Here is a 13,016-nt window from a genome sequence, read left to right on the forward strand (position 1 = left end):
CTGATTAATTTTTAAATACTAAAAATCTTTAGAAACATACCTATAGCTTAAATTGACCACTCACTTTAAAATTGTTAAAGTATTCAATTTACAAATAAGATTTTCAAACCATGTTCTTTACAGGTATTATTCTTTAACATGCATTTCCATCATGAACCTTTGTGTTACTTTAGGGTCAGCCTTTTATCTACTTACCTTTATAGGTATGAAGTTATAGTCACGTTTATCTTCAAAATTTATAATCATATTGAAGCTAAATGACTTGACAAGCTTATTAGTAAGAGAAAGTCTATGTAAGCTCATCTCCACATGGGGGAGTCATTTATTCCTAAATTTTATTGAAAGGCTTTGGTAACTAGATGAAATTACCCTGTTTTGAAAAGCAGTAAGTTAAAAAAATACAATTAAGGTAAGGCAGAAGAATATATACCAGTTCCACATTGGAACTATAATGCACTTTGAAATTTATTTTGTATCTGTTTTGTTTTAAAATCTAGATGGGAAAAACAAAGAACCTTGTTTTCACGTTTGAAAATGGCTGAATATTCACATTTAAATAGTATTTTCATTTTAGTTTTGCTTTTACTTTTTTACTTTTACTTTCAATTTTAAATTCTTGATGAAAAGGTGAAATCGTAGAACCATGAAATCTGGAATTAAAAGCAACATTTTTGGCCCAAACCTTAAGTTCTAGGTATTAGAACTGAATATTATCAGTAAGGGTCAAGTATAATTTTATATCTAATTGATGATGCTTAAACAGTTAATACTTATTCAATAAATAGTCTGATTAATTTTTAAATATTAAAAATATTTAGAAACATACCTATAGCTTAAATTGATCTGTTAGAACTGAAGAGTAAAATGTTAAACACTTTTACAATACTAATCCTCAAGTTCATTCTGGCTGGAAGGGGAAAACATGGGGGTGAGATGGGACAGGATATCAGGGAATGGAGGAGGTGCCACGGGAGTTGGATTACAGAGGAGAACCGTTAAGTGATCAGAATGGGAGTAAGGAAGGGGAGAAGGAAGTGTTCTAGGCTTACAAGAAGGCACAGAGTTGACGGAGCGTGTGTTTGGGGAACCACAGATAGATGAGAGTTGTACTTCTTAGCTTAGATTACAAAGTTAAGTGAGTGGAAAAAGATTAGCTGAGGGAGGTAGAAAGGGCCAAATTCTGAAAGACTTTAATTCACAATCAGAAATTTGAACATTATTCCAAAGGCTGTGGGATGATTGAAGATGCTATAGTGAGGAGTCACATGATTGAATAAACTCATCTTGGAGGGTGAGGAATGGATTGAAATGGGACAATACAGATCAGCTGATAGGTTGTTGTGGCATTGGTCTGTGGAGCATGCATGGGGGATTTTATGCCAGGGCCAGTGAGGATGCAGAAAATGAGATAGCTTTCAAGGATATAGAATTTACGGAACTGAGTAATTGTTTGGGAAGATGAAAAGAGAACAACTCAAAGAGGACTACTACTTTTGTGGATTGGCCCCCAGAATGACTGTTGGTGTTGCTATCCTCCTCTTCATCAATCTCATTACCATCAGTGTTGTTTTCTAGTGAGAATAGGTACTGCTGATTGAGTACTTGCTATATATTTCATGTATTTAAGATGTGTTCTTCATGCATTTCTATTTACTATTAACAGCCTTTTGAGATAGTTATTTCTTTTTTTTGTTTATTGATTTTTTAAAATATTTTTTTATTGTTTAAAGTATTACATGTAGTAGTACATACATCTCCTTTTCCCCCCCCCCATTGACATTTCCCCAGCCTCCCCTACCCCCTGTCGCATGCCCTGATCCCATCCCCCCCCCCCAGTGTCTTGTGTCCATTTGTTGTGCTTATATGCATGCATACAAGTCCTTTGGTTGATCTCTTTCCCCCCTCCCCAACACTCCCCTGCTTTCCCACTGTAATTTGACAGTCTGTTTGATGCTTTACTGCCTCTGTATCTATCTTTTTGTTCATCAGGTTATAATGTTCTTTATTTTCCATAAATGAGTGAGATCATGTGGTGTTTTTCTTTTATTGCCTGGTTTATTTCACTTAACATAATGCTCTCCAGGTCCATCCATGCTGCTGCAAATGGTAAGAATTCCTTCTTTTTTATAGCAGCGTAGTATTCCATTGTGTAGATGTACCATAGTTTTCTAATCCACTCATCTGCTGATGGGCATTTGGGCTGTTTCCAAATCTTAGGTATGGTGAATTGTGCTGCTATGAACATAGGGGTGCATATATCCTTTCTGACTATTGTTTCTAGTTTCTTGGAATATATTCCTAGAAGTGGGATTACTGGGTCAAATGGGAGTTCCATTTTTATTTTTTTGAGGAAACTCCATACTGTTCTCCACAGTGGCTGAGATAGTTATTTCTATTTATTGAATGTGGAAACAGCTTTAATATTAAAAGCATCTGACATTTATCAGGTGCTTATAATGTACTAGGCACTGTTCAAAGTACTTTATGTGTATTAGCTTAAATAGTCCTGTGAAGTGTAGATATTCTTTTCTACAGGTCAGGAGACTGAAGGGTAAAGGGCTTACGTAGCTTTCCTCCAGAACGTGGTTAATAAGTGTTGGAGCTAGGATTTGAACCCATGCAGTCTATAAATTTCAAGCCTGAACTTGTAACTATGACACTATTGTTAATGTAAGAAACATTCAAACCTGTGAAGAATTTTTGTGAGTTTATTTGAGCCAAACTGTCGACAGATTCCAGGAAGCAGAATCTCAACGGATTGAGATAATGCTCTGGAGAATGGCAGTTTTGCACCTTGTTTTATACATTACAATCAAAGAGGAGACGTAAGTGGGTTATGTGAAATCTGTTGGTGATAGATTAGGGAGGTGGGAGAAAGCAAAGCAGAAGGGGGTGGACCTCTGGGATTGGATAAAAAGTAAAATGATAGACACATACTTTTTTTATTTAGGTGGGTGCAGGATAGTTAACACTTGACAATTAACTCAATAACAATGAGGGGATTTGTAGTCTCCAGAGCAGTGTCTGTGCTTTGAGGGGTTCGGAAAAAGGAAAATTACTTCGACGTTCCAATGATGTTATCCTAGATGCAAAAAGACAATAGGCTCAGTTAAGGTAAAGATTGGCCTTTGTCAGGGAAGATACCAGCCTAGTACATGACTACGCACTATAAACTGCTTTTTTGTTAAATTTTTTTTTAATTTCAGACCATCCTTTGCGGTTACTTTAAGTCTCTTGAGTTTGTAAGGCCGCCACACAGGTCTTCCCTGAGCTAGTCAGATTAGCATGTGGCCCCTTTTCATCCACACTATATATTTCTTTAGATGTTAAATAACTGTCTAAGGGCTCAAAATTAGTAAGTGGTGAGCCCTCAATTTAAGTCAAGTTCTGTATGATTGTGTAACTGCTAGGCCTCTCCCTTACTAAGTCAGTGAATATGAACAAAGTTGCAAATACAAATTTAGTATGTTTTCCTCCACTTATTTTCATATGGTTAAATACCTTGTATTTTATTGCCACTTTCACTTGATTTATTTCACACACATTTGATGCACACATAAAATACAGGCGTGTGTATATAGATTATTGACTTAAATAATGATTCCTTATTTTCATCTTCAGAAAAGTATACTATGAGAAATAATTTTACTATTCAAGAGTTTTACAACAGTTCAAGTCTGAAGTTCTCCATATTAAATGTTTGTGTGTATTATTTGATTGGATTTTAAATTATCTTTAATATTTTCCTGTTTACAAGAAGAACATACTTTCCCTTGCTTTTTAGTTAGTATATTCTAAAATTTTACCAACTCTATGAAATGGTAACCTGAGGAATCACTATTTTCAATGACTAAACTTTTTTCAAGGAAACTGAAGTAATAGGATTTTTACTAGACTATCAATCTTTATAACTAATATGTGACCTTAAAAATAAGAATATACTGGTAAAGAAACAATTATTGAAAAATATTACAGTGCCTCTCTTTTTCTTTTACCTACTTATTCTTACCTGGTATTCTTTTGAGTTCTAGGTGGAGAAGTTTTCAGTGAGAACTCTTACATACCAGAGCAATACTAATCAATTGGAGAAGCCCAGGAAGGAAGCTTTTATTACCAAGGGATTTATATTCAAACAGTTACTTGCATTATGAGATTAATAATGGCATTGAAACTGTTAATTGCAAAAAAAAAAAAAATACTGTTCCAGATAGTTTTACAAATATGGCCAAGTTTATTGGTCTACTTAGAAGGAACATCTTGGTTTCTCTATTAAAATTAACTTTCATATAAATATGGTTTATTTAAATATTTTTCTAGAAGTAGTAGAAAAGATTTTAAAGAAGAAAAATAGCTTAAAAATATTTCAAGTTTCAACATCACTATCACCCCTCATAAGAAGACATAATTTAGGTCCAAAGCCTGAAAAGAAGTTAGATTTTTAAAAACATTTCTGAAGGGTGATATTATTCATTCCACACATTCAGAAGACTAGGAGATTATTAAAACAAAATGTTTCTGTAACTAGACCTATAACTTAACTGGAACTTAAGGTCAGATGTTGTATCTCCTTAATCTTAGTAGTATTTTTCCCTTTGCAGTTACTTTTTTCTTAGCTATGTTGTATCAGTTATCAGGCTCAGAGGTTAAGCTAGAAAAAAGTTGCTAGGGCTTTTTGTTGTTCTTATCTCCATGCTGAGGCTTTCTGAGTTGAAAACTTTCTATATGTTAACATAACTATTTTAGTACAAGCACTAACTCAGATTCTTGTATATAGTTAATTCTTCGAGTTACATCTATGGCATCTGGTATTATTTTATGCCCTCAAAGAATTAGCAAAAAACTCACCTGGGAGCAAATATGCCATCTGTTGGGGATAAAATTTTACCCACCCCTCCAAGTTATATCATCTCTTTTAATACCTTAGAAAAAATGAGATATCAGGTTTGGTATATATTTAATGTTTGATCATGCAACTCTTTTTTTTTTTTAACATTTTAAAAATATTTTTATTGATTTCAGAGAGGAAGGGAGAGGGAGAGAGAGAGATAGAAACACCAATGATGAGAGAGAATCATTGATCGGCTGCCTCCTGCACACCCGCTATGAACCAGTTGTGGGATCGAGCCCACAACCAGGGCATGTGCCTTGACTGGGAATTGAACCGTGACCTACTGGTTCATAGGTTGATGCTCAACCACTGAGTCATGCCGGCTGATCATGCAGCTCTTTATGCCAGTATTTTGTAGACTGATTATCATCTGTGTGTCCACTGTTTCTTTAAGGCATATAGATATTTGATGTAGTTATGCAGGGCATGAAGTGTGGAGGTGCATCACTTGGCTGCCTTCATATGTAGTGGGAATGCAGCCAATGTGTTTCTGTAGCACAGTATGAACAGTCAAAATGTTAGTGCATAATAATAGTGAATGTTCATAGTAATAATTGTATTATCAAGAATATGTTAATGGTGTTACTCTATTTGAAGATGTGCTGTTTAAGGAGGCAGAACAACTATTTTAGAAGCAGTTGGATTTAGATTTTCTGTTTTCTGTAGATTTTAACTGTTAAACACAATTATATCTTTCAACTACCTGGAAAACTTATTTTACTACACCCAGGAGGATTTGAGATGGCTAGAGGATTTCATTATTTTACAGAGAAATAATTTAAACCAAGATCCATTTTTTAGACCAAGTTCACATTTTTATTTTTTAATCCTCACCCAGAAACATGTTCTTATTTATTTATTTATTTATTTATTTATTTATTTGTTTGTTTATTTATTTATTTATTTATTTTAGAGAGAAAGGAATGGAGAGAGAGAAACATTGATCAATTGCCTTCCATATGTGCCTGATTGATGGATGCTCCAGCCAACCGACCCACCTGGTCAGGGTTTTTTTATTTGTTCGTTTGTTTTCACATTTAAATTAACTTATATGGAGACTAGTATCTGAAGGAGCTGATTTTCACATATTGACATTTAATAACCATGAACCAGAGTTACAGAAATAAATGTGGAAAATAGTATTAGATGAAATAGAAGGTAACATGTGCGCAAAGATTAGTTTACTTTGGAAAACTAATTTCTAAAAATAAAATGTATGCCGAAACCGGTTTGGCTCAATGGATAGAGCGTCGGCCTGAGGACTGAAGGGTCCCGGGTTCAATTCCGGTCAAGGGCATGTACCTTGGTTGCGGGCACATCCCCAGTGGGAGGTGTGCAGGAGGCAGCTGATCGATGTTTCTCTCTCATCGATGTTTCTAGCTCTCTATCCCTCTCCCTTCCTCTCTGTAAAAAATCAATAAAATATATTTAAAAAAAATAAAAATAAAATGTATGGAGAAATAATAAGAATTAATTGATATAGAATATGGACTAAAATGGCAAATTAAAATAAGTGTACTTGAGCAATTCACAAATCTTTTACTTTCAAGCTTCATAATTTAGTAAGTCTTGAGCAATAACTATTGAGTAGTACTTTAAAATTGTAAAAACAAAACCTCTTAGATAAAAGCTATTCTTGTTAAGGGAAGATGGGATCTCATATAGCATCTTAAACCTATAATTAATTAATGGATGGAGCAAAAAAATTGTAGTGTCCAGTAAGCAGTTCTAGAGCATTCATAAATATTGAGATAATCATGTGCTGATGCTGAATTCACTGCTGGTTATCACTTAGAAGTGTGTTATTATATATTATTTCATGATTGGACCCTGGAATTTAGTTCTATGTTTCTATTTGATTGTTTGATGCATGTTTATGTCTTCCTCTAGTAACTGTCTGTATGTAACTTGTAGTAACTGATTAATTCCTATATAGTGGAGAAAGCCTTTGGGAGGTAGGGAGTGGGATTGGGGGTAAGGATGGATTAAGTGGCAGCTTTGGCAGCTTTCCCTGTGCCAGACAGTAGAAGCCAGGTGAGGTTTGGAGAGAGCTGTGAGGAATTCACTGACACTTGTATAGATCTGAGATATACAGAGAATTCATAGCCAGCATATACCAGTAACTTTGGGGGCTGGGGAGCAGAGCATCATGTTAGTGCCCCCCCCCCAAATGAATGAATGAATGAATGAATGAATGAATAATAAATAAATAATAAATTAATTAATTAAATAAAGGGTTGGTCCCAAAACAGGTTTTCTCCCCTTTGTGTTTAGAGTATTTGTTCTTGGGAGGTGAGGATTACATACAATATATTGCTTTTAACTCACAAAGCCACATTGTATTCCATTGTATAAATGTGCTACAGCTTTTTTATCCACTTATCTACTGATGGGCACTTGGGCTATTTCTAGATTTTAGCTATTGTAAATAATGCTGCTATGAACATAGGGGTGCATATATTCTTTTTGCTTGGTGTTCAGGGATTCTTAGGATATATTCCCAGAAGTGAGACTGCTGATCTTGATAGCACTTGCTGTTACAGACAGGGTATGAGGAAACAGTTTAGTGAATGGTAGAGTGCTGGTTTACTGAGGTGTATGAATATTGGTGCCAACTTTATTCTAAATCTTTACCTCTTAAATGAGAAGTGATTATATCAACATTATCTTAAGTATGTGGAATTAAAAAAAGTCATCATGAAAACTATTTTTTTTAATAGGAGGAGTATGTCCAACTTGTTACAGAACTTCGAATGACAAGAGCCATTCAACCTCAGATCAATGCTTTTCTCCAAGGCTTTCATATGTTCATTCCACCTTCCCTCATACAGCTGTTTGATGAATTTGAGTTGGTAAGGAAGAACATCAGCTCTTTTATCATAACACAACAATACAAAAAATTCCAGTCGATGTAACTCAAAATAATTTTGGAGTACTGAGGTGCATGGAATAATGTATAAGACATATGGTTTAATGTTTGTGTTTAGAGATTTGTTACAACATTTGTGATTGTGCTTCTCTTAAGCTTAATAACCATATTAGCACTTCCTTAATGTGAAATGGAATGCAGTGGTGATAAAAATGGAATATTGTTTCCAAAGTACTGTACATGGAAGAAGCTGAGGGTCAGTCATCCCAAAAGCAAAATTCCCATTATTTCTGACTTTTTTAATTTGGCTATCTGTGGTAAAAAAGAATACCAATACAAATTTCTCATACTTCCAAATAGAAGACTTGATTAAGGTTTTTCTTGTTATATTTGGGTTTTCTTTTCAGCTTCTCTTTTCATCATGTATATAATTTTATAATTTTCCATTTCAAAACTCTCTGAAGGCCACTCTCTTTGCCAGCCCCTATTCTTTTCTTTTTTTTTTTTTAAAAATATATTTTATTGGTTTTTTACAGAGAGGAAGGAAGAGGGATAGATAGTCAGAAACATCGATGAGAGAGAAACATCGATCAGCTGCCTCCCGCACACCTCCCACTGGGGATGTGCCCGCAACCAAGTTACATGCCCTTGACCGGAATCGAACCCGGGACCCCCCAGTCCGCAGGCTGACGCCCTATCCACTGAGCCAAACCGGTTTTGGCGCCCCTATTCTTTAGTGAATGTTTTGTTATACTTAATTTGTCTGCCTTTTACTGTGATCCAATGGGATTTCTGATGTTATATGATTTATGTCTGCATTTTCCCTTATTTCCTTTTTCTCTTTTGTTTTTGGTAATAAATGGTTTCCAAACTCTCTAAGTTTATAACTCTTTAATAAAACACAGTGTTGTAAATAGAGTATCATTTTTAAAAAGTATAATTTGGAAAATTAAATTTTAGATCAATGGAAAGTATCCTTTGATTTTATTCTGTTTCATAAAATTAGTTTTACCCTCTGCCCTTCATTTTAATATATGAATAAGTGCAATGGTGTATACCTTTAATTTTACATATATACCAATATTCTCAATTGTTTTTCACTCGTAGTGAATCTTAGTAAAGCAGTGGACAGAATTTGCTAATTAATTTTCAAGTCTCTTATGATTTAGTTTCATTAAATATCAGTTTTGAGGCCCAGGGCAGGTAGCTCAGTTGTTAGAGCATTGTCCTGATAACGCCAAGGTTGGATCCCCAACAAATCGATTTCTCAATAATAATAAAAAAAAATACCAGTTTTGAGTTTTTTGGTTCTGTTTTTAGGTTTAGGATTAATGGTTTTGTTTAGCATAGACTTGTCTAGTTTTAACATAAACATAAAAGTTACTTTTAGCATTTAAAAATGGAGGAGTACTTATGAACTGTTAAACAGAGAATTACATTGTTTCTTGGACCTATGATGTAAAAAACCAATAGCAACAACATAAACCATTGACAAAAACTTTGCCTCATAATTTACTGATACTGGTAAGTTCTGTGAAACTTATTGAATTACAGTATACATAGGGAAAAGTTCATGCATTATAAATGTATAGCTTGATGCATTTTCATAAGCGGACTACACCCATGAAAACAGCACCCAGATTAAGAAATTGACAGATCCTAGCGCCCCAGATGCTCCTTTCATGTCTCCTTTCACTCACTATCCCCAGTCATGGGCAGCCACTCTCGTAACTTAAAATATCATAGGTTAGGTTGCCTGTTTTTTAATTTAATATAAATGGAATAGTTACCTAGAATGTATGTGACTTCTTTGGCTTGGGTTTTTGTTTGTGAGAGTAATACTGTTGCTGCATGCAGGTAATTTGTTCATTTTCATTGCTGTATGGTAGGTATTTCATTGTGTCAGTATACTGTTTTATCTTTTCTCCTCTTAAACATTTGGTAGGTACTTTTTAGTTTTAGATTATTTGAAATAGTGCTGCTACATACATTCTAGTACATGTCTTTTGGAGAAATATACATGCATTCTCTGTGTTACATACCTTGGAATAGAATTGCTGGCATATATGGTGGGCATTTATTTCATTAGAATAGATACTAGCAAATAGTTTTCCAAAGTGGTATGTTAAGTTACATTCTCACCACCAGGTCTGGGAGTTCTGGGTGTTCCCATTCTTTACAGGCATTTTATAATTTCATTTTGCATTTTTACCATTTGGGTGGATCGGTAGTGGTATTTCATCATGATTTTAATTTGTATTTCCCTAATGATCAATGAAGTTGAATGTGTTTAATATGTTTATTAGCTATTTGTGTACTCTGGTTTTGAAGTGTTTGTTAAAGTAATTTGTCCATTTTTCTATTGTGTTTTCTGTTTTCTTTGTTACTGATTTGTAGGATTGTTTATATATTCTTTTATGGAGTCTTTGTTAGATATATGTATTCCACTCTGGCATCTTAGTAAGTTTTTAGTTTTAGCACAGTTCAGTTTATCTTTTTAATTTTTTAAAAAATATATTTTATTGACTTTTTACAGAGAGGAAGACAGAGGGATAGAGAGTTAGAATCATCAGTGAGAGAGAAAGTGAGAGAAAAACATCGATCAGCTGCCTCCTGCACACCCTCTACTGGGGATGTGCCCACAACCAGGGTACATGTCCATGACCGGAATTGAACCTGGGACCCTTCAGTCTGCAGGCCGACGCTCTATCCACTGAGCCAAACCGGTTTGGGCTTTTATTTTTATTTTTTAAATGAATGGAGCTTTTTGTGTCCTTTTAAGAAATTCTTTCTTATTCCAAGGTCATGAAGGTATTTTTCCATGTTTTCTTCTAAAAACTTTATTCCTTTGTCTTTCACATTTAGGTCTGCTACTGATAAATTTTCAATTGTACTTCTTATATTAGAAGTTAGGTTAGGATTCCTAGTGTGTTTTAGACTCTGGCTTTAAAATTAAGTTGAGCTGATTTAGATGGTAAGATTATTTGGGAAGAGCAGTGTTAAATAGGATAATAAAGATCTTTCATCCTCTTCATAAAAAAGTTATAACATGATTTTCATGAAATAGTTCAAAATCTTAAGATAATAAAACCTCAGTCATTTTTATTCATAATTATTGGCAATGAGAGCAATCTTAATATTATTAAAAGCTTACTTTAGTTTAGAAGGCAAGAAGATTAAGCTCATATTTAAGACCTGTGTAAAATTCATTCTCCCTCCCTTTGACAGGTCTATATCAAGGTCCTGTCACAAAACCGAATTTCCCCAGATGGTTCAAATAAAGGAGCTTTAACAAAGGACTATTATAGAGGTGCAGGCAGTGTTAAGAATAAATAAGATTTGGTGAGACATCCAGAGACTAGCAGCAGTGGAAAGTCTTTATCACCTCTGGAATTGAAGAGACAGGTGGGGGAATTATTGTTATGAAGCCCTGTGATGAGGAGACATGGCTATTGGAAAGAGGTGCTAAAGCAGGGAGGGAGCGGAAAGTGCTCTCACCTCCAGGCTTCTGCCTGTTCTGTGGCAGAACCCAACCGGAAGCCAACAGATAAGAGAGCCAATGTGCCAGGATCAGCCTCCTAGGGCACAGAACAGTGCAAAGAAAAGTGGAGACTCTATTTGTGGGTGGTAAATGGACACTAATAGAACGCCTTTACTTAGTCAATGGATTTTATAATACCATCACAAGGAGAACAAAAACACTAGCAGTTCTCAAACAAAAGGTCTTAGGACCTCCTTACAACAAAAGCCTTTTTGTTTATGTGAGTTATATTAATTGATGTTTATTGTATTTGAAGTTAAAACAGAAGTGTAAAATAACTAATTCATATAAAAATAATTTATTGCCTATTAACAAAAAATTTTAAAATTGAAAACTGTATTTTCCAGAATGAAACAAAAATAATGGGAAGCGTGGCATTATTTTACATTTTTGCAAGTTTAATGTCTGGCTTAATAGAAGAAAATGGGTACTTATATCTGCATCTGCACATTATCTGCGGTGATATGTTATTTGGTTGAACTATATGGAGAAAATCCAGCCTTAGATAAGTTGGAAAAGAGAGAACCTTGAAGACTCCTATTCAGATCTCAGAAACACCCAGGAGTTCTCAGACACCATCTTATACTAACTTTCATTAACCTTCAAAGTATACTCTGTACTAGTCTGGTATATATTACGAGTAGTTGCTGTAGGAAATGTGATTTTGAACCACATTGCATTGATGTCTGTGTAATAACACATCCTGCTATTCCAGCTTGTCCGTGGTTTAGTTAAGTGTAGGCTGGTTATTGCCTCACCTGACTCTGTAAACAAACCCAACTGTGATTCAGAGGTGTGGACAAGCTCTTTTTCATGTTTTCTTTTCTCTTGGAAAACATAATGGTAAATACTTCTGCCATTCTTTATTTCATGTTTTAGTTATTTGATTGCTATTTTGTTTATTTGATGATCTTTCTAGGAAAAAGGCTACCAAAGTCATTAGGAAATTGCATTTGTTTTTCCTCACCTTGGGGAAAGTTGACATTAAAGATCTGAATTATTCCAGAATAGTTCTTCAAAGGCCTGAATATTTTTTTTAAATACAACTATTTTTATTTTATTACTTTCTTTTTCCTAATGATTAGGATTTTTTTTTTTAAAATATATTTTATTGATATTTTACAGAGAGGAAGGGAGAGGGATAGAGAGCTAGAAACATCGATGAGAGAGAAACATCGATCAGCTGCCTCCTGCACACCTCCCACTGAGGATGTGCCCGCAAACCACGGTACATGCCCTTGACCGGAATCGAACCCGGGACCCTTCAGTCCGCAGGCCGACGCTCTATCCACTGAGCCAAACCGGTTTTGGCAATGATTAGGATTTTTTGATGATGTTTTCCTTTGCTTAATCCAGGATTTATTCAGGTGTTTGTTGTTGTTACTTTCATATTGAGAGAATGGTCTCTTTATATAATTTAACAAATTCATAAAATAAAAATAACCATAAAGATAATGTTCATAAAAGTATTGCACATATAAGCTGTTGCTGCAAGAGTGTTTATCTATAAACATAAAGTATCGTCTCCTTATGTTTTAATTAAATTGTATTAATATAGAGACATCTGCACAGTTCACATTGTTTGAGATCATCAGTATCAAGGGTTCTCTCCCATGTAGTACTTGTTATTGATGACATGCAGACACTGTCACAAAAATAAATTGGTTTTACATGGAATTAGTTTCTAATTAAGGCAAATTTACTCTTTAAATGTAATA

The 13,016-nt window shown here is 34.5% G+C and overlaps 1 protein-coding gene across 7 annotated transcripts in view; it reads left to right on the plus strand.

Moving 5' to 3' along the window:
• Positions 1-13,016, plus strand: part of HACE1 (HECT domain and ankyrin repeat containing E3 ubiquitin protein ligase 1) — a 109,513-nt gene that overhangs the window by 82,238 nt on the left and 14,259 nt on the right. For all 7 annotated transcript variants that reach the window (XM_080666313.1, XM_080666314.1, XM_080666315.1 and 4 more), the window contains one exon: positions 7,609-7,740. In XM_080666313.1, the coding sequence (XP_080522439.1) occupies positions 7,609-7,740 (132 nt within the window). The remainder of the gene's footprint in view (positions 1-7,608; positions 7,741-13,016) is intronic.

The sequence above is a fragment of the Plecotus auritus genome (assembly GCF_963455305.1).
Source record: "Plecotus auritus genome assembly, chromosome: 4".
NCBI lineage: Eukaryota > Metazoa > Chordata > Mammalia > Chiroptera > Vespertilionidae > Plecotus > Plecotus auritus.